The 23,019-nt window shown below is 40.4% G+C and overlaps 1 protein-coding gene across 2 annotated transcripts in view; it reads right to left on the bottom strand.

Moving 5' to 3' along the window:
* LOC101474313 (kazrin) overlaps positions 1 to 23,019 on the bottom strand; it is a 184,127-nt gene that overhangs the window by 120,107 nt on the left and 41,001 nt on the right. For both annotated transcript variants that reach the window (XM_023152305.2, XM_012919914.2), the window contains exon 4: positions 1,389 to 1,578. In XM_023152305.2, coding sequence (XP_023008073.2) covers positions 1,389 to 1,578 — 190 coding nt within the window. The remainder of the gene's footprint in view (positions 1 to 1,388; positions 1,579 to 23,019) is intronic.

Below are 23,019 nucleotides of genomic sequence, written 5' to 3'. Positions count from 1 at the left end.
TTAGGACGTTTAAAGAATATTCATGTTACGACCTGTCAAGTTCGTAACAATTCACACAGATGAACGTGATTCGTGCACATCACTCAGTCATCATTTCAGCTGAGCTGAGAAGCAGCAACCAAAGGACAATGACATCAGTGCTCAAACCCTCCCAGAGGAGTGCTTGTTGTCTCTCACGCTGGTACACACACTGCTATGGAAACCAGCAGGAATGTGAGCATGCATCAGGGTTAAAGGGATAACGCAAGGCACATACACACTGACAAAGAAACAGAAAGGCTACAGTGTCAGTCCACTGAAAACAAAGCTGACACATGACCAAACAGTTCCTGACCAGCTGTATACGACAGCCTGTGTTCAAATTTTCCCCTATTAAAAAGCACCACAGAGGTCAACTGAGGACCAAATGACTCACTGTCTTTGCTAAAGGAAAGTTCACCAACAGTGTTTTAATCTAAGAGTGCAGTACAGCAGGTCTATTACTGAGCTTGATTTCACAAGTGTCTGCGAGAGATGTGGTTTCATAGTAGAGTGCTGCCAAAGCCCGGATGGCACGCATCCTATCAGACCGCTCACTGTACCAGCTGACTGCTACGGAAAGAGCAAGAGTGTGAGAATGTGCGTGTGCCAGAAGTTAAAGGGACACGGCAGCCCATGGGCACACATTTAGCCACGCGTGCTTATGCAGTCAGCCATGCTTATGCATGTGCACAGAAACAAAAACTCCCATCTGTTTCCTATCTATATGTCAAACTGAGTAGATAAAACTTGGAAAAGGGCAAATAAAGCAGCTGCAACACACACACACACAAACAGAAGGCAGCTTTCTCTATACACTGGGCAGCCATTCAAACAGCTCTCAGTAACAGTAACCAACGGCAACCCTAAAACCAGCCCCCTTTCCCTTCCTCCTCAAGAGACGCAGATCCATTGCCCGGTTAGGGGAGAGCCGACTGAACTAGCACATAGAGTGCCTGAGAGTAAAAAGAGGCTGTAACTTTACCCACTCTGTCCTTACTGAAGTGCAGCACTACCCCCGCCCCCCTCTCCTCTTAAAGGTTAAGGGGGTTAATTATTCAACATGAGAGGGGATTTTAAGGGAGAACTGAAAGTGGACACAAGTCAACATAAACCCCTCTTTTGTTCAATTCATCCGCTCTCTCGCTGACTCTGAAATGCACTTATTCCCATGAGCAGAGGTATGAGTGGAGGCTTTTTTCACTCTTGGATGTCCTCCATGATAAGCCGCACACTCAAGACGCACACTGCAAGACTACACTCACACACAGCTGAATGAGAGCGCACTCATCCTTCTCCACATGTTCACAGCTTCTCGGCAAAAAGAACAAGAAGACACCGTCACTTCACTCCCAGCGTGGCTCTCTTACCATTGTGGTTGTGCTGCAGGGTCTCAAGCACGCTGGCAGAAGAGTCCGTCGCTCCCAGCTCGGCCAGTCTGCGGCTGGTGGCGCTCAGCTCTGACCGCAGGTTGGTCACCTCCTGGCTGGCTGACTGAATGGCCCCATCGATGCGCTGGGCAAGCTGCTTGTTGTCATCCATCATTTTCAGGATTTTTGCCTGAGGAAGAGAGGGGAATCCAGACAAGGTGTCATACTGACAAGTTGACCATTTCCTGGGAAGGAAGGTGCCCCCAAATAAATTCCTCCTTTTTTTTCCCCTGTTCTGATTGCTCCTTTTCCCTTTTTGTTTTATGAGAAAGCCAAGTTAAATCCTCAGAGCAGTTAGTCCTTTCCCTTAAAGAGAGGCGTCCGGCTCAGGGGAAATGTGTGTTTGCTGGAAGGAGTGTACGTTTCAGAGGCTGTGTGTGTGTGGTGAGAGTGTGTCAGTGTGCAAGCATGCCTGTGTGTGTGTCTCTGAGAGTTCGGTAACAGCATGAGTGTGTCTGTGTGTGCATTAGAGCGCCAGCACTGCCCCTGTGAAATGTGCTCCCTGCAGCTGACTGTTGAAAGGACACAGAGCATTGAGAGATGACAAGCGCCTTTTTAAATGGACTGTACCATTCGCAGAGAAAGGCGAGGGGGTGGGGGAGCACGCTAGGACACATAAGCACATGGAAAATCAGAGTCTCTCAACACAGCTGTTTTCAGGAGATATTGTCTGAGGTTCTGGGAATGCGTTCATTGCTGAACAAACTCGCAACAAATTTCTGTAATCCGGTGAAAAAGAACTAAATCGAAACACTGCAGCTTTTTCTCTTTCTAACTTTCTGCATGCAAATCCTGCACAGGACTTCTGGACAAAGGGAAGGAAATCATTAGTTTGACAAAGGAGCAGTTGTGTGGAGAAAACAATAATAGTTGTGCAAACAGGGCTTTTTTTTCACATTATCACAGCGAGGTATTCGTCCGGCAGACAAAGGCGTTTTTTGAAGCCCTGCTCTAATGTTTCAGGCTGAAGTTAAAGAGGAACATATTCATCCCTTCAAATGTGCTCTAACATTATCATAACACATTTTGATATCCATTGAGTCGACTCGGATATTATTATGATAGGAGTGTTCAGAGTAACTCAGTTAAGATTTGACATATTATTCTGTATAGCATTAAGCGGGGGGCTCTGAATGCAATCATAGGCTCCTTCCTGCCTATCCTTTAGGCTAAGAATGAGCTTTAGCCCAAGGCTGACTGCCACATGTGGAAATGTCCTACATGCTGTGTGACTAACTATGCAATACATACTTTTTTGTATCTGTATCCAAAATCTATGCTCTGCCTTCATAATTGTAATTCTTCTTGCTTCCTTCTTTCCTTTGCAGTGCCACAGAGGGGTATCTGCAGCGTGGCTGTGAAAACTGCTGCTTATATATTAGAAGTATTGCAAGACAACAACATTACTTTCAAAATGTAAAGTATACCCCAGAAACTGAACAGGAGACAGACTGATTGCGGAAGCTTTCTATATAGAAAAGCCTCACGACGAATCCGGTGCAGCCCATTTGTAAGTGAGCAGAGCTGACAGGGAATAAACATGTTTCTCAATAGTCATCGGATACAGGGCTTAAAGGATTACACTGCCTTTCTTTTTATTGTCACTGCACATGTAAGCATAGTTTGGACCCATTTCACATCATGCATTAGCTTGTTATTCTTGTACATGAATATGCAGTATTAAGTGAGCAGCTTATCTGAACCAGTATCAATAAACTAACAGTGAACACATGAAATCATCGCTCTAAAGTCAACTGAGTCAACTGTTTTGCGACTGCATCTTTCACAACTGTGACTTCAGTATAGTGATCAATATCATATTTTGATTCCCAACCATAAATGTGGGAATATCTGACTTTCTACACAATCTTTTTACTCATTAATGATAACTTCATTAGGGCTGCACCACACGCACGTCTTTCCAAAGATATCAGCCATCGCCAGTTTTTTGACTCTTCCTAATGCTGACACACCTCCAACTGTTTTGACAGCAAGCACTTATAATTAACCTCTCTGTATAGTCATCTTTTCCCTTTAGGACTGAGAAAACCTGCCTCAGTTGCCAACCTAGCACCCCAACTCCATCCTGCTATTTTTCAGATATAATCTGACATTGGTCTGCCAAAGCATGCCCACTCACTCAGCAGTACAGCTGTGTTGTTATTGTTTCCCAAGGTTGTATGAACTAAGACCCCAACCTATCCTGCATGTGGTAAACACAGATCAGCCACGGCACTGCACAAGCCTGGGTAGCGTGCAACTGCTGTGTACCGTAGCCGCAGGCGCTCTGCGAGTGTGTGGGCCAAATATTGAGTTGCACACGATTTGCTCAAGAAAAAAAAACCCAAAAACTTAACTGACCGCTTAGACTATGCAGGCGAGGAGATTTAGAAGAAAACACACACACACATCGTCCACCCGTTCATCCATCTGCAAGACACGAGTCACCCCTCCCTCTTAGTAAGTGAACATCATGCTGTTATTTATAGACGACCCTGCCGCCGCATATGATACATTAGTCACAGAGGAGGGCAGGCATAGACTCATACACACGCTCATTCTAACACACATACACAGGGCAGCTAATAATCCCAAAGTCATCTGATGTTCATTAATGAAATTCAGCTCTTGTCAGGAGTGCTAAAAGTCAACTGGGCCCTTTTGGGTAATCAAGATGCCGCACTATCAAAGTCTTTGTATCTTTCTGTACAGTCCTTTACTGTTACACTAGAGCAGCGGTCCCCAACCTTTTTTGCGCCACGGACCGGTTTATGCCCGACAATATTTTCACGGACCGGCCTTTAAGGTGTCGCGGATAAATACAACAAAAATAAAACTAGCACCGGTACCGAAAAAAAGAAGATTTATTCATAACACACGTGAAAAGACCCAGGAAAACCGAGTTAACGATAAAAACGATAACAAAATAACGCTGAAAACCAATAAAAACCCTGAAAACCATACATTTCACACCTGAGCCTCTACTCTCGCGGCCTGGTACCAAACGACTCATGGACCGGTACCGGTCCGAGGCCCGGGGGTTGGGGACCGCTGCACTAGAGTATGTCTATAAAATATGCTTATACTATATGCAGGTATGCACATTAGGGATGGTCAGGCTTTTCAATTTTTCAAATAAACATTAAATTGAATATAGTTTTAAAATTTTTACTACAATTTGTATGTGTTACATTATGTATTTCTTACTACCAGCGCTCGGTAGTAGGTTCTGTGCTGTTACCACCAGAAGATGGCAGTAATCCAACTATAGGCTATGTAAGAAAAACGTGTTGCTAGACTAGTAAAATGCGGCTGACGCAGTGAGATTCCACGCTAATGTACTAAGAAGACAGACCCCTTGGGTTTAAGGGCTTTACAAATGCAATGTAATGTAAATGTCATGTTTTATCTGGCAAAGTCTGTTATTATGTTTTTACAATGTCTTATTCATGGAGCCATATAAACATGAAAATACAAGTTACATGTGACTTTGGATTCTGCCATGCATTAATAAAGCGGTATTTCCATTTTCCCTCAAAAAATAGCCTACAGCAATAAGGGGTCTTGGAAAGAATTGGAAAGTAGTTTTCTAACTGAACTGTGGGAAGAGTGTGGATGAGCTGATTACAGTGGGTTTTTCTTTTTCTTATAGAAGCCAGTCTTGCCTCCGCCTTTCCAGTTATTTCAGGCTGTCAAAAATAAGCTCCTCTGTAAACAGGTGGGATAATTTTTATTTTCATGGGCTTTGGGACATAAAAACACTAAGGATAAAATCACCAGTTGCTTCAAAATAAGGTTGAATGGTTTTGGGGGTTCTTTACACTTCCCTGCAGGCTATGTACAAGGTTTTGTGACAATGCAGTCATGTTTATCAGAGCCAGAATGATACAGGATTTTTAAAACCGATGCTAATATTTGGTCATTTAAAATGCGATATTTTGTTGTCTGTTGGGTTTATCGCTACGTTTTTTTTCTTTCAGATGCATGAAAAATACTCAGATTACCCTAACTTTGTTATTTGCACTTATTTACGCTTTGCCTGACTCTGCTTGGATTAGCTGATTGTTGTTTGTGGCTTTTTGCTAACAGGGAAAGTTGCAGAGTGCTCTCTGGTGGACAAAGTGTGCAACGTCAACACTCGAAACATGGCTGGAAGGTGTTTCTCCTGTCTTTTCTTTTATCGGCAGTTAAAAATGCTATCAATAATCTTTCAAATAGCTAACATCAGCCAATAAATCATTTGTGTTTTCTATTCCGCCAGAGCACCAGAAACATTTGCATTAGCCAGGAAAGCAGTGTGTCGACTTACACATGTCTGCACTTTAACAAGTAGATACTGAACACATGCTAACACACAGTTGAAACTGTCATGTATCTTGACGTGCATCACTGCAAACAACAGTATCGGTTTTCCTGTTTAGCTATTGATTAGCTCCTTGGTGGTGCAGGCCGAACCACCACCATTTTTTGGTATCTGGGAATTCTTCCATTGATTTCTAGTCAAGATTTGTTGAGCGTGACATCTCTTGTCATTACCTGAATAAATCTACCATTTTCCTGCTTGTTATGTTTGTTTTCTTTGTTTATTTTTTGCGTAACCAATTAAAACACATATCCTCATGTTCCAAACATGAACATATGAATTTGTGTGTCCCATACACGGGCCATCGTTTCAGTTTCTTTCTTTGTGTCTTGAATGTGTCTGCTGGTCACTGCAGTGAATAGGGACCAAGTGTATCAGTAATTAGTGGGTGTGCTTTGAGTTAGGATTACCATATGAATGGTGACAGTAGGGAGTGGGATCAGTGCTATATAACCACTCATCACTGTGCTGCAGCACCCTGTAGACATTTTACAGGCAAGTCACTGGAATCAAAAGTCATAAAAAAAAGTTTCAGGACAGAAATCTGTATGCAGTAGTTTTTTAAGCCTCCATGATTACATTTTTTTACTTACATGGGCAAGATTTTGTTGTTGGGCAATAACAGCCAAAACTTACAAGCTTTCTCTAGCATGGTATTTGTTGCCTGGCAACAACAGGAACCAAATTCAGCTGTGCTAACAAAATAAACTAAAGAAAATTCCTACATCTGTTACAACTTTTGACAGTGTTTGCTTATGAATTGTTTTAAGTGAGTTTCCTAGCCTCTGTTCTCAACTAAAAAGCATTATGTTAGGAAAAAAAACACTGAACAAGTCTAAGTACATCTCAAAGAAAAAGACAGCTATTTTGCTAGAAATTAAATTTTACACTATTCTTTTGTTTGCCCTCACTCTAGCATAGCAAATGCATTAACTCTGCTTTCTAAATCAACTCCTAAATAGGCGCAAATGATAGGATATAAGAGAGTGTTTATAAATTTGGTATAAATCATTTTTCCTTTGACTTGGTGAAGCTCACAGTGGTATGTGCAAATGAAAATTTTCTATATGCCTGTCTTTTTTATAGACCTGTCAATCAGACAACATTCAAAGAGGGTTTTTTTTTCCTGTATTGCCTCATATAATTGCTAAAAGATTCAGCCAGGCATTCAGAGACTGAGAGGCGTTATTTTATTATTTCTATAACACTAAGACAAGTGCTGCTAATCACTGGGTGTGCCCAAAGGGAAGTTTTTACAAAAGACACACAGACTACTAATCTATATGCAAGTGTTCACTCACAGTCTTTGTTGGTCTGATAGCAAAGGGATATGTGAATAGACATTTCTTGTAATCCGAGCATGACACCATTCCAAATCTTGTAACCTCCAGAAAGGAGGGTGTTCTATATTTTATAGTACTTTGTGCTTTCAGGAGTTTGCCTCTAAGTCAGGGACCATTGCTTTACCGATAATCTAAAAACAACGTATAGATACCTGCACCACAATCTGTGCTTACTGCCTATGCCCCTGCAATGCAGAACTTATGGGCTGCACCAAAATCACCTGCCTATTGATAGCATCTGGAAAGGCCAGCCAATGAGGTGGAAAAGGTGCTGTAATGCAGGGCCAGGCTGATGTGAATTCCTGCATTTGTGGGGGTTTTTTCAGGCAAAAGGAAATGGTTTAATGTCCCCAAAGGAGTAAGGAAATTGAGTTTTTGTAGCTGAACGCTATCTTCATGCCTTATCAAGATCATCTTATCGCAGGGGAAGGGGGGACTGGACTTAGCAGGGAAAGTGTTACCTCTCCTGGGTCAGATCACACGGGACACACAAAGTAACAAACACACACTGTGGTGGAAAAGTGGAGGATCACGCTGAGGAAAAGACGACGCACAGAGAGACATACACTGACAGAGCTGTTACCCAGTGAGACCTCAATATGATTCAAGAGTGTGTGCACTAATTATAACTAATTTAGTGCAGAAAATCTTACATCTTGCTACAGACACAACAGACAAAGGAAGGAAAACAAACGTCTAAAATTCCAAAACTTACTTAATGTTTGGAGTTTTTTTATTCAGCACCACTTTGTAGCATGCCACTATAGAGACATTTTATCTGCTGGGTTGCGATTTCATGGAATGCGCATTTGACTAAATGTTTTAGCGTAGGTTTAGTTGGGGCAGCGTACAGAACTGAGCTCAGCCAGCAAATCTCAGTGTCAGCCTACAGTACATCAGCTGATGGCTCAGCTGATTCCCTTCGTATTTGCAAATCTAATGTGCAGCGTGTTTTTTAAGCTGCTTCAGATTCTTTGCTCACCCACCTCCGCCCTTCATGCTTTTCATGCTAATTCCCAATTTACTTGATGTCGTGTCCACCATGATTGATGCCTGCTCTGTTCTGTGAAGCCGGTCTCGCTGCCGCTGCTGTAGCAGGGCAGGAGGTCCCAAAACAGAGCCATGTTGCAAATATAATTTACTGCAGGTGGAATAACAATCTTATTGTGACTAAACCTTCTACTCTGCTACAGTTTACTGATTGTTTACAGCTCTCCACAATGGAGCCACTCAACTTTGTGACCTAAGGAGAGCAGACCACCTCCCTAAGCATCGGTGTTTCATCTGAACAGAATTAACAACTCGAATATAAAATGCTTAATATATATATATATATATATATATATATATACACACAACTTCATCTGTTATGGAAGATAAGACAAACTCTGACAGTGATCGGGTCTTAATGATTTGATTACTGCATGATACCTTGCTGCTTTGTGCCAACTTTTCTTTAAAAGCACATTGATCCAGTTATGAGCCATCTTTCAATACAAAATAGAAATCGCACAATCTCAGGTGTGCATAAAGCATCATTACTTCAAAAACAGGCAAAGTTACTGCGTGATATAGGAGGTGGTGTAAGCTCATTACACAGGAGTGGGTGTAATCTAGACAAAGAACAGACGCGAGCATTCTGAAAACACAGAATTATGTTCACTGTGCTGTTTATTCTCAACCCCGAGTGTCCTTTACTATTCAAACTATGTGAAAATGGATATGACAGAGCAGCTGGAGGATAGGAACAGACGACTCTCAGTGCAGCGGTAGCTTTCTCTCTAACCCCAAGAGATTAGCCGGACAGTTGTATAACTGAAAGGTCATAGGTTTGATTCCCACAGGTATTAGTCTGAGCAGGTGAGCCGGTCAGTGTGGGCACTTTCATGATGTTATGAATAGGTGTAACGACATCTCAAAGAAAACGGCAGTCTGGTTTGGTAACCTATTTTCCCTCGAGTCGTTTTTACAGTGTAGGAGATGAAAAAGAGGTACGACACAAAAGTAGAAATTAAGCAAGGGCCCTCTTCCACCAGTCAGGAGCGGTTTCAAAAGATAATTATATACAGTTTGCATTTGAAGAAAAATTAGCGAATAACAAATTATAAAGGGAAAAAATTAAATAGACCACAGCTAACCAAATGAATCAGAACAAGACCATTAGGAAGGTAAAGGAAAAGTCACTAATTGGCTCTTAATTCAATCAACATTAATCAAAAGCTCGCTTATACATCACGTATTACAAGACAGGTATAAATGAGAATGAATAAGTTCACTTTTGAAAAGGATGAATCGTTTTGAAGACGGCAGCTTCAGCGTAATTAATTCGTGTAAGTGCATTAAACTAGGATTAGAACTTGAGGGGCTCTCAGGTGCATGCTGGCCAAAGCCAGTGATCCCACTCCCAGGCTCCACCTCTCCAGCTGCTTCGTGGAATTCACCCACCTAGGGAGTTTTTAGGTAATCATGCCTCGATAAAGGAAAATGTCACACATATTAGAAAAGTGAATAGAGAGAATTCTACCACAAATAGACCATACAGAGTTGGATATAGAGGCAGAGAAGAAGAGTTCGTGACTGTATGAATTTGTATTCATTTGGTATTATCAGCATCATTTCCAGTATTTATAGTGTTCCAAAAAGCTTCAGATCTTCAAAGAGTAAAACAGTTTTCTGCAGTTGGTAATTTGGCTGAGGGAAAAATAAAAGGTTACTCTGAGCTTCAGAAATTTGTTGCAGGGATGGGAGAACTGCCAGCAAAGTCTCTCCAGTCACAATCCATCATGAAGTCACCTCCATCAAGACTTTATGGTAGAGCAGGTAGGACGAGACCAGTCAATTTGACAGGCACACCTGGCATCACCCTTGGACTCCTCCAAATGGCATTTAAAAGACTTATGAGGATAAAAAAATAATTCTATAGTGTGAGGAACTATGTCTCGCTCACTATGTTTGGCAAACACAAAGCACTTCTCATCATCTGGCTATAACAGCATCCTAAAAGTGATGCATGATGGTACTGGGGTCATCTCAGAAGCAGGGTGAGAACAGAAGTCTTAACAGAAAATCAGGTCCAGAGCGCAGGGACCTGTAGCTCGGCTCATGACTTACCTTTCATCACAATAACACAACAGCAATTTTATCTGTATTAAATCAATGTTTGCAAAAAACATACTGTTTCATTTCACCGCATATGATTACTCAGCCAAATTCACAACTACAAAAAAATCGATATTTCTTTAATCTGTAATTCTTTAAAGAGTCTGCAGCCAGAATCATCTCTGTGAGGCAGGCGACTCGTGTCAAACAAAGCTCCCGGTGCTGTGTGGATATCGATGCCTCCGCTGTCCTTGCCACCATCAGCACTGCGTGTACTGCCAGTTAAGGAATAAAATACACAAATACAGCCGGGTAAACACAGTTTGTTGACACATACAGATAAGTTTCCCACTCTGTCTGACAAGAGGTTTGAGGTGAGGAAGAGTGTTACTGGAATAATTCGCATTTCATCCCAACTCTCCCAGTTTCTCTAATCTCTTGTTCTATTCACACTAAGCTCCTGTTCATATTTTCCTGCCTCCACATGGTCACTGACAGTGTGAGGCACATCCAGATAGCAAAGGAAAAGAGATATTTTTTTCTGGGAAAGCCATAAGTAAGCCGGCTCTGTGATTAAAGCTCTGGGGCTAATCTCCGACACAAACAGGTCTATGGGCTTTGATGAGAATTAAGATACACGTTCCTTTGAGGTGAGACAAGAGAACAAAGATGCCACACTGGGTTTTTGGCAAAGGATATATATATATACACATATATATCCCCTTTTTATTTTACTACTATCTACTGAAGGCTGTGTTTGTGTTAGGAGTGGCTGAAGGAGATTTTTTGCCAAAGCTATCAAATTAAACCAAATATATGTTATGAAGTATGTTATTATTATTATTATTTGATATTTTTTAAAGCATTTTAAAAGTCTTTTTGAGCCTCATCTCCGTTGCCTTTTATTCAATCATGAAAGTGGAAAAATCTGGTCTTTTAATCTTAATGAAACACCTTCCAAAGGTGAACCTGGCAATGGTGCACTATTGAGTGAAATATTGAATAATAAGCCTGCTACTGGCAGGGACTCACTTTTGATCATGTTCAACGGGGTAGGAAGGTGAGGGCTTAACTGGCTTTTAATAACATACTAACTACTCATTTTTGTGCTGTCTAAGAAATGTTTTGGAGCCTAATTTTCAGATTCCTTTCTTTCGTTTGTGTGATGTGATGACTACTTTGTGTTGTTCAAAGGACTGGAAACATTTACTGTAGCCAAACAGAGTCAAATTCTAGCTTAATTCTAGGTTTTGTCACATCACAGACAGAAAAAAAATCAGGAGAAAAAACATACATTTAAAATGCATTTCATGACAGCCAGAAAAATCACTCCTGATCAGCGTCAGTGGCTGCTGACTTGAGCTCACAGATGGTCAATTTTTCTTGCTAAAGGGAACGCGTGGCGTCACTTGTGATGCTGTTAATGTTCTGTGAACTAAAATGCCAGGATGAGCGTTCAGTAGTTAATTGTAACTGTTTATATGTCAACATGTAGGTCCGCCTCAGTGTGCGCAATGGAGAATAATTGCATGTTTCAGGCTGAGGGGCAGCTCTTGTTTCTTCTGTTTAGTATGCAGCATCTGTCGTCCCTGTGACGAGGACTGAGAGAAGCACTGTTCAGGTGCTCTGTGGTGTGGGGAGGGGGGCCGCAGTTGATGACGGCTGGCTTGATGCATCCTTTCAAAACCATTTCCCCTCTAAGGCACAGCACATGGACGTCAAGCTTTTCTACGCTTCGACAAGAATGATGGCAAATAAATAAATAACACAAATATTCAAAGAGATTTTATACTAGCAAAACACTTGATTGGCGTTTGGAGTTTTATAGATATATAGCACCTCTCAAAATGAAACAAGAAAATAATACTTTTAACTTCTGAGGAATTTAATCTGATTTATATGCTGTTAGTGTTTGTTTTGATTTGTGTACTTAATGTAGCAGATTTGTAATTACCAAATAAAACACCAATAGAAAATCATTTTCGTTTTTTGAGGCGTCAGAGCCCTCTACATTTGTTTTGTCCTTGGAAATTTGGCACGACAGATTAACTTCGCTGTAATTTGATCGGCGTATTATCTGTATGGGAGAGGAATATAAATAGTTCATCATTTAACTTCCTCCAGCAGAGTCTGGGCTTAAAGCAGAAGGTGGGCCAAATATATTAGATACTGCTTTGCAACATCTGCGATTTCAGCACCCCATATATTACCATTAGTCCATTAATCTGTGTACTTACATGAAACAGCATAACCTACTTAGCACAGAGGACAAACGACTACTCGTTCCCCTAAGTTTTTATAGTCTGGTCATTTGCTATAACTGCACATAGGACAACTAACACAGGAATGACTCAGCGAGGGTTAGAGCTAGCTCCAATAACATGTAAAACACATGTAAGTACATTGTATTTTATGGCACATAAAATACAATTTATTGTATTTTCACTTCAATTTGAAGCCATGATCAGTCTTCATCATGGCTATTTTCATCAATAGATTGTTTAACTTGGAAGGAACAGTGCAAAATTCAGTGAAACAGAATTGGCCGAGTGCTAGTGCCGAGTATAAACAACTTGAAAAATACAGCACCAAGCAATCATCACTTTTTCACTGACTTCATTCAAACTCTGAGGCTTTTCTAAACACAACAAAGCGTCCTGAGTTTCTCATGTTTGTGTCTGTGCAATCCCACTTCCACACTGCTCCACAGAGAAAGCAGACTGGTCAAAGGCTGTATTTCTGAACTGCGGTATCCAGTGTATGATGAGCCAGTGATCCACAAAATAGTAAGGACAGGGGCCGCGTGCCTTCAAATTATTCGAGTTATACTAAACACTGCTGATGACCCAGCTCCATTTTACGCTGCAATGACAGTCTACTGTGCTCTGAGCACTTTTAAATCAAAGGTGACCTACAGCTCGTAACACACAAAGCTGCCGCTTCTGCTCAGCTGATCATGCTTCTGTGTAGGCAGCACTGTAAGCTGCTGCGTGCACATCGTTTATGGGTTAAGATGCCTCACTCTCTCACACTGCTGCTTAGTTGCATTTGCCTGTTTGTAGTCACACTTCTAATATCTCATGTAAGCTGATCACGTCATGGTAGTTCAAGTCACATTTATACAGCTATAAATGTAAGACTGTAAGATTTATTACAGTAAATCAGCATCTACAACTGCAATATGCTGCTAAAATTTAGGGCATGTTAAAAAAACGTAGTTTATACTGTATTATATGTCATATTTTCCCAAAAAAGCTGGAGGTGGTAACTGGAGAGAAGGGGATGGATGGATGGATGGATGGATGGATGGATGGATGGATGGATGGAGTTCTTTAGGTTATTGCTGAGGTGTAGGGTTGACCTACCGCTCATTCTCCCATATTTTAGAACCAGACTCAGTAACATTTCTTCAAAATGGATTATTGCTCCACCATGCAAACACACACCATAAGCTAAATTTTATTCGAAAATAATAAGATGATGACGGTTAATTGTTTATTTCACCTACAAAATTCCTACATGCTCAGCTCAGTGCTCAGTGAGTTAATCAAGTGGCACATTCCAAACTTGATTTTGGAGATGAATGCAATTCATATCATTGCCTAATGATGTTTATTCATTTGCAGAATTAAATAGACTCTCGTTGTCACAGTGCAGATTCAAATATCTGTACCAGATATGAAATGCGGGCCTGAACTTGAAATCCCGTATATGTATCAGATTAATACAGATGTTTTGCTGATGACACCTCTGCCTGTGAAGGTTACTCGCATATGTATCCTCTTCATATTTGAAAATACGTCCTCCTGTCTACGCGGTGCAGGATAAAAGGTCATCTATGCTTGACCCCAAGCTGTCGGAGCGGCACACTGGGTCGACAAATGGCTTTGGAAATAAAGTGAAGAAAGCAGCTGCATTAATGGAGCGGTGAAGTGTGAGCTTAAAAGCACGATTTTTAAAAAGAAAACTCTTGCAGAGACTAATCTGTGTTTTGCCAATGAAGACATGAAGAATCAGTGTTTGATGATGCCTTGCAGCTGCTACAGTACCAATCCAAAGTTCTGCTTGGTGGGATTGGTTTGCTGCCGGTGTATATAAATATGATTTTAAAAAAGGGTGAGGAGCTCACAGTCAGCATTCTGTGAACTCCCCCCCCCCAAACTGGTACCTCAGGAAAAAAATAAAAATAAAAAACTAGACTCTATATGTATGTGTGTATGTGTGTGTTTACCCAGCATTACCAATAATAAACTTGACTACTTAGCTATACTCCATGTATCGTGTTGAACAATCTGCTCCTTAGTCCAATCATCCTGTACCTGCACCCACTAAAGTAGCACTAGCCACATTCCATAATACATATTGGGTATCCCAATCAAACAACAACAAAAAAAAGACAAACACAATGGCGGTCTCCCACTAGCACTGTTGAAAAAGACACACGCATCAGGGAGTTTATTTCTCACTTCAAGCATGAAGGGAAACGAATGTAGATTATACCAGCGGGAGAGCCTTGTTCACATACAACAATAAAGGATTTATCCTACAAAAGTTAGCACGCAAAAGTGGCTAGATATCAGCTGAACACAAAAAAAAGTATTAAGTTGTAACATCCCTATGTTTCTACTGCTCTTTCCTACTGTGTGTGAAAATTATACATGAAAATGGCTCACTTGCCTGTCCTCCACTTTATAGCTTGCCCTCGCTGAGCAAAACAGACTCTTTCACCAACTAACCAAAACATAAACTACAATCTGTGTAAACCCAGTTATATTGAGATTTATTGAAAATTAGAAAGATACTCTTTATGTTTCCTCATCTACTGTGGCAACTCCCCACACGCACGTTCACTTAGAATAGTCCAAACGTGCAAAGATGAACCTGTGTGTGGATGTGGCTGCAAACACCTAGACACGCCGGTGTTGCAAATGCTTGGTACACGCACTGGATGCATGTTACTGTAGCAGGACAGATTCAATTTAATATGATCTATAACACTGATACTATTAATTGACTGCATTATTGGAAAAACAAGGTAAACGTCGTCTTGCATACGATCCCTCTGACCACCCTCGATCCCCGAGGCCATCCTGCATCAGCACAAACCTATTTCTAATCATTATTTTTTAATAGCAAAAGTTTCAGTTGACTTAATTTGACCTCTATTGTCAAATAACTGTGATAAACACGGCAGCTACCGTGCATGACTCCCACAATTCTACTTAAATTACACCAGCGATACAAGACTCACAGGTGGACCTCAAAGGCACACAAGTGATCCATCTGGACGAGAGGTCTGGAGGAGGAATTACCATGATTTATGGCCTTGCTCACTGTTATTTACTACTTGTGTCAAAAGCAGCCAGATAGGAGGTGCCTCGTGGGAGCATCCCAGTGAGGACAGAAGAAAATCAAAGATAGATAAAGTGTAATTATTCAGGGGGTGGAAGACAAAGAGACTAAAAAGGAAGAGTACTGAAATCCTACCTTTTGTCAAATAAAGTGCGTCCATAACTAAACACAAAGGTTCAATAAACTCAGTTAGAGGCAGCAAAGAAACAGTGGAACAAAGATGCATTTCAAATGTCCTTTTTTGACAGCGGGATATAAACTTGAATAAGAAAGAAGAAACAATGTGTGTGACGCATTCACCCTTTTTTCAGTTTCTCCAAAAAGGGAGAGGAAATGATCGAGGAAGTGTGCTCTGCAGGGTTCAGTCAAGTGAATGATCAATATTCAGCAACACTCCTCTGTGATGAGTCATTCAACTAATGATACAGGCTGGATCAATGGTCTGCTGCTGAAAAATTCCAGCTATTTTTATTCTGAACTTAAAGCACACTCTCGACAAACATAATGAATGTTTCATGATGTAGCACCTATTATGAGAACACCATCTTACTGTGTCATTCTCCTCCTTTTCTGTTAAAACTTGGGAAATTTGTCTAGATCATTTAAAGGGCTTAGGCAGAATCTCATAGTTCACGGTGAATCACAAGGCAGAAATAGTAAATAATGTTCGTGTCAAGAGCAAAGCTGTGGCCGGGGACACTTTGATATCTCCTTTGTCATCATCTAATGCGTTCTCATTTATTTTTTCTCTTAAATCTAATCTATCTCGCTATTATTTTCCATCTTGAATTAATTCCATTTGCATCACAACGTCTTAGAAAGCCATAAAAACATGTCATAAAATCTGTAAAGGTAGATTAGAACTGATTTCATTAAAGGCCAAAGAGCTTCAATTTCATCCTTGCAGTAACTGAGCAGTAAGGAGCACGTAATCAAAAGACAAGCAGGTTCTTCCATTATATCGCCGCTGTTTACATACTGTGATCATCTGACCTTTTCAAACAGACCCACGGCACGGCAAACACATGGAGGAATTCAGACGCAGAAACTATGACCTTTTTTTAATTTGGCAGGCGCTCGGTCTGATAGTGAAGTTATCAGACCTTTCCATCAAAATTGAATCGACATCAGTTAAACATGGCCGGCCATTCTATCGCTCTCCTCGTCATAGCCGGGTAATGGACCCCAGCAGAACCCTGAATAGATCATGCAAATTTTACCTTAGCCCCGGTCATTTCCATTTCCTCCAGTTAATTAATGCACTAAACATATTAAATTTGTCTTTGAGTACTAATTGAAAAATGTCAATCATTTTCCTGAACAATTCGCCTGTTCGTGATTGGAGTATGACTAATTTCTTATAGAGTGTCTGGAATTGAAATGTAAATTACTGAGAGCCATTAATATCCATATGCAAACCCAATGGAGACTCCCGGCTCACCCTTATTTGATAATGAATGGCAGTGTCTACACTGAGAGGCCACACTGCAGCTAAAGGATGAGCGCCGATTCTGCAGTGCTGCCATGCATTACCCCCCCTCATCACCACCACTTCCTTATCTAGTGCACAGAGTCAGGCTCTCTATGGATTTCTCATTCATTCTTTAAATCACACACATTTTAAAACACAATTAGAATGTGACTAAAAAAAACAGTCATATCAACATATTGATCGATATACTTTTACTTATTGATCTCTCTTTCTATAATAATCCACAATCGATGCATTACCAAACAGCCCAAATAATAATACTAAATATAATAATATGAACTATTATTATTATTATTTTATTAAGTGTTTTTACAGTACAACATGCAAAACTATTTATCCCACGTTTGGGATTTACACAGACGATATAACTCAAGGCCTTAGGCTAATTTTTATGTGCAGTCCTCCTTTTATTTTCTCTTGTGACACCAAAAAGTACCCAGTAAATATTGGAGGCGAGGGCAAAAAATATTACTCTTAAAAAAAAAAAGAGTAAAAAGAATGGCAAAGGTACTTCTGATTAACACTCCTATGAGAGATCTTCTCTGAGCTTTTCTAAAGGAGAGCTCTAGTGCTATGGATGCAGCAGTCCAAAACAGGGTTGCTTTATAAAGTATGAGTTAACAGAAAAATTGTTTAAATCCAATCTGTGACTGTTACTAAATGGTAAATGGACTGGTACTTATATAGCACCTTTCTACTCATTTTAAGCACTCAAGGCACTTTCTACTGTAAGTCTCATTGGTAAATCGCCTGTATTTGTATAGCGCTTTTACTAGTCCCTAAGGACCCCAAAGCCATTCATCCACCCATTCACACACGCATTCACACACTGGGGCGCACTGACAGAGGCGAGGCTGCCGGACACTGGCGCCACCGGGCCCTCTGACCACCACCAGTAGGCAACGGGTGAAGTGTCTTGCCCAAGGACACACCGACCAAGACTGTCTAAGCCGGGGCTCGAACCGGCAACCTTCTGATTACAAGGCGAACTTTAACAGTTACACAGCTCAGAGTTCAGTTTCTTGCCTAAGGATAGTGCAACACATGGACTGTAGGAGGCAAGGATCAATCCACCCAACCTTTTAAGTAGTAGACAAAACACTCTACCACTTGAGCCACCGCTACCACAGCTTCCTTTCTCCAAGCAGGAGCAGAATCCCCAACTCTGACATCTCTTCTTGTCTTTCTTTCAGCTTGTAAAGAGCTGTACTTTTATCATGATCCCTAGGATTGATCATGCTTTTGAGCTTGTATCCTTACATAGCTCATATATCTGGGTTTCTGTTTTTCTGAATTCTAGTATTTGCAGTTTTAATTCTGGATCTTGCTGGATCTTTATTTGGTATATTTTGGGTCCCTACAACGGCTTCATTATTCTTGTAATACTTTACAGTTTTGTGATATTGGTACCTCCTGTCTTCAGGTTGTTATCATTCCTGCCTCCCCAGTATTTCTCTGCATTATATTCAGTGTGAGTTTCCTTGTCTTTGTACTCAGCTAGGTTCAGTCTTGTTTTACTTTCTGACTGAGAACCTTCACAGACATTTTACTTTGAAAGTTAGTTGTCTCTTGTAACTTGCTTTGAATTATAATTCCTGCCTGTGATTGACTTCATTACTTTCACCATGTCTCATTTCCCTCCTGTTCCCAATTGCTAACCTGACAACTTCCTTCACTATAATGAAAGGAATAATATATGTTGTTTCGAACAAGTTATATTTTGAGATCCATATTTCTTCCTTTGTCATTTCTTTCTCATATTATTGCAAGCAGGATGATGGTCATATCCACTGACACTGTCCTCAAAGTCTTTTAGGACACTGAACATACACACGAAGGCATACATACTATACTCGACTGGGCAGGGTTTTGGGTTACCTTAATTAACCCTACTAATTAATCTTAATTAGCCTTCAGAGTGATTACTACAACAGCAGTGCATGGTTATATATAGTGACTGCATTCTATGCTTAAAGACAGAGGATCTTCAGCATATTACAAACAAAATGTAGGAAGTTGCAATGATAAAAATCCAGGAAAACAAATAAATAGTCTAATAGCTTGCCAAACAGATATATAGGCCAGCAGGCAGATACCAATATTACAGAGATTGATCTAGCAACTGTGATATAGTAAACTGCATGCTTGCTTCAGGATATTGCTCTCACTGCTCAGAGCGGAGGTCTCGCTGCTGCTGCTACTGCTGCGGCACAGATAGATACGAGCCATCTGCAGCAGCTTTCAGCATGGTAACGCGTCCCCATCACACAAAAGATCCAATAACTCATGCCAGATCGTCAGATGCTACACAATATTACCTTGATCCAAAAGTGTTCCCCCAGGAGCGACACCCAATCAAACTAACTTGTCTTTTGCCATCCAAATCATGTCCTACTAATAATGTTACACACTCAAACAGGCTTACAGGATTACAACAGTCTCTGGAACCTAGAATCTGTGCTAAAAACAAACATGAAAAGGACCTGCAAGAAGATTATTTCAGCGTATATGTATGAGGCACTTATCATGTAAAAGCAAGAGCATTTGAGCAAAGAAACCTCCGGCTTTTATTTTAAGCATTTTATTTTATTTTACATTTTTACAGAATATTCATAAAGGCAGCTTTAATGAAGCACATGTGATGAAGCATTTAGCAATTTTCGATCGCCCCACTTCACCGTACCACCTCCCTCTGAATACATACGAGTGACGTGAATAATGTCCACTTATCCAAGGGAGGCAGCTGTTAACTATCGATAATGCAACGGGCATTCGTTTAGCAGTTCGAATGTGCTGGTGTGTGTTTTGAGTTTTCCGTTCCCAATTACAGATAGCAGCCGTGCTTGTTTGACTGACGCTAAATGACCCAGGGGAAGAGGACACAATTGCTCGCTGAGAAAGTGAGAGTCATTTGTTCTAATTTAATATTTATCTATTGAGAGAGGCTGAGTTATCAGAAGGAGCTAAATTGAAAGACACCCAACCGTGCCCAGACAGAGTCAGCGAAAAATACCAAAAAGCAGCCAGCTTTCATGACCCTTAACAGAAGCTAGGGAAGATGTATGGGACAAAGACAGGGGCAGTGGATAAGTGAAAGACGAAGAGAACAATGAGGTCTTTTCACATATTAACAAGCACTTTAGCTTCTTCATAATGATTTTGGCTCAGTTTGAATGCATCTTTTGGAATTCAATTGTGACTTACACAAGTATTAAAGGTGCGGTCAGTCATTTTTTCAAAAGTTGTACTCACATTGATAGGTGTGTAATTAAATCTTCAAACAAACTCCTCAATTAACAAACTTCGTAAACTTTTACATTTAGAATTAAACCATTAAAACACATAGAAGCAGGCTGTTTAATGTCCCACCACCATGAACACGGTAGCCGAAATGGACTGTTAGCTAACAGCGACTAACCACAGCTAACAGAGGCTAACAGCAGTGCTTACCTCAACAACTCAACTCCATATCATTTACAGAAGTGAGATTCAGTGACTCGCCAATTTGTATCAGAATCCTTTCACAGCTTCCTCCAGTGTAAACGAACATGGACACATATTGAAAGCTGAGGTGAACAGCAGACTGAAAGCCTATACTCACTACAGATGAATGGCCATCATAGCTGTTTGTCCTACAGAGGTTACCGTAGGAAAACAGGATTCAACTGACTTCAGTTTGAAATCTAATGACATGTAGTGGTGAGATACACACTGTAACTTTAAAGAACTCTGCTAATCTTGCACAAATTCTCGGCCTCACTACTTTATTTAACGACATGCAAACAAAAACACTATGGACTGTGAGCACAGGGAAGTCCTGTTATCTAATACTCAGGCAATACTGTGTTCACAACGAGCGTGTAAGCTTTGCAGTCAGGCTCAGAAGGGCTCATAGGAAAGTGAGACCTAATCCCATTTAGTCTGGTGTTTAACCACGAGGAAATCTATCCCATCTACTTATACAGTCTGTAATCGCTGTTCAAGATCAAAGACAAGACCGGCATCTCTCTACGTCAAGTAGATGGAAGAAAGTACAAATAAGCATTTCACTACATATCGTACTGTGTATGACTGTGTACGTGACAAATAAAATTTGAATTTGATTTAAAGTTTAGTTTCTGGGGAGGGGTTTCATCATTTTGCTTTTGCCTTAAAAAGTGATTTTTGTATCTTGACAAAAATCTGCATTTTAGTCTAAAATAATCAAATAAAAATATTCATCTTAAATTTTAATTTACTAATCAAGTTGTCAAGGTGGGGTTTGTTAATGGCTTTGATGGGATTATTAATCGACAAAAGCAATGCTCAGTGTGAGCTCTAAAATTGTGGGTGGTGGAAAGCCTGGTGGTGGGAAGGCTGATTAAATGTGTAAATGTGGGGAATAAAAGCATGCTTTCCAGCAGTGTAATATTTATTGTGAAGAAGCATTGTTACAACAAGGACAAAATCGACCAAACACAATTCTTGTTGCTTTTTGTGCTAGGCATATATATATCAACCATTTGAACATTTTCTTAGGTAGCATGAGAAAACGAAAGCACTTGGCACCGAATTCTGTTGATATTTTGTTGCTTTTGGTCCTGTTGCTGATAAATTTCATTAACATGTAAGCTTTACTAAGCTCATGAAATTCTTTAGGCTGCTTTGTCAAGTTTTCTGTGTTGCTGTTAATGTGTTCAGCTGCCAGAGAGGGGAGGGGCTGTGTGTTTGCCTGCCTGCAGGTTGTTGGTATTGATACTGAGCGTCTAATCCAACAGTAATTTTTAGTATTGATTTTTTGACAACCACTCAGCTTAAAAGAGTAGACCTGCAACTATAATGCAGCTAATGGCAGAGCATGGTAAAAAAAAAACTGCAGAATTCCCCTTCAATGAGTACAACTATGTTGACATAAACAGCTGTTAGACAATTACTGGTAATTGTTTTCCTCGAATACTTAAAAAAAAGAATATTCACACCAAACTGTATGTCAGGATGACTACTCCTACTGTTAATTCCCTAGTTGTTATATTTCAGTTCCTTTACAGGTGGTAGTATCCTTGCCGCTAATTGCCCCAAGGATATTACCACTATTCAGTGACCTTGACCTCAGTTGTTCATAAGATTATACTGTAGTGTCTTTACAACAGAAAATTGTAATTATTTTGTCAAGATGTACTGTGAGGACTGAAATTACACTTGAGTTGCCACCGCAGAAGCACGGCTGAAGACTACAAAACCTGCCAACAGATTAGTTTTTGTAATCATAAGCTGAGTCACCCTGACTCAGATAACATAAGGCATGCTTGTAAAAATGTGTTCAGTGATTTGCCTGAATTGCATTCTTTCATTTCTAAAAGCAAGCCTTTACTTAAAGTCTCTGAAGATAAAAAGAGACATTATTTTGTGTCGTACTCAAGGCCTTCCACTCTTAGGCTCACTTGGACTTTGAAAAGACACGCTGCACTGGAGAAGAATTGAAAAGAATCTCACCTCACTCAGTACCAATACCCAATAACAAGAAATGATAAATATGAATTTTGGACAATTATAACCCAAAGTCCAAGAGTTGCACTGGGTATTCTTATCTCAAAGCTTCCACCAGATCCAATAAGCTTTTTCCCACAGCTGCGCTACACTGATAAGTTCTTCAGAACTCGTGAAATGGAGAGGGCTGGCCTCAATTCATGCTTGAACACAACATGCTAATGATTCCAAAGATAATGCAATCCTTAATTATTTTTTCATTATGAGGCACAGAAAAAGCGATTATTCCAAAACTAAACACTGCTGAGCCGTGCATTGTTAAGTCTGTTCTCCATTTATTGAATTCTTTAAACCTTGTTTAAGAGAGAATAATCCAAAGTGATGAGAGGGCTTTGATACCAGCACCAGAGCTTTTCAAATTATGGATTAGACGAGTATGAACTGTTCTCTTTGTCA

The sequence above is a fragment of the Maylandia zebra genome, linkage group LG20 (genome assembly GCF_041146795.1).
Source record: "Maylandia zebra isolate NMK-2024a linkage group LG20, Mzebra_GT3a, whole genome shotgun sequence".
In the NCBI taxonomy this organism is placed as follows: Eukaryota; Metazoa; Chordata; class Actinopteri; order Cichliformes; family Cichlidae; genus Maylandia; species Maylandia zebra.
The sequence above is the reverse complement of the archived record's forward strand: the minus strand, read 5'-3'. Positions and strand labels throughout refer to the sequence as shown.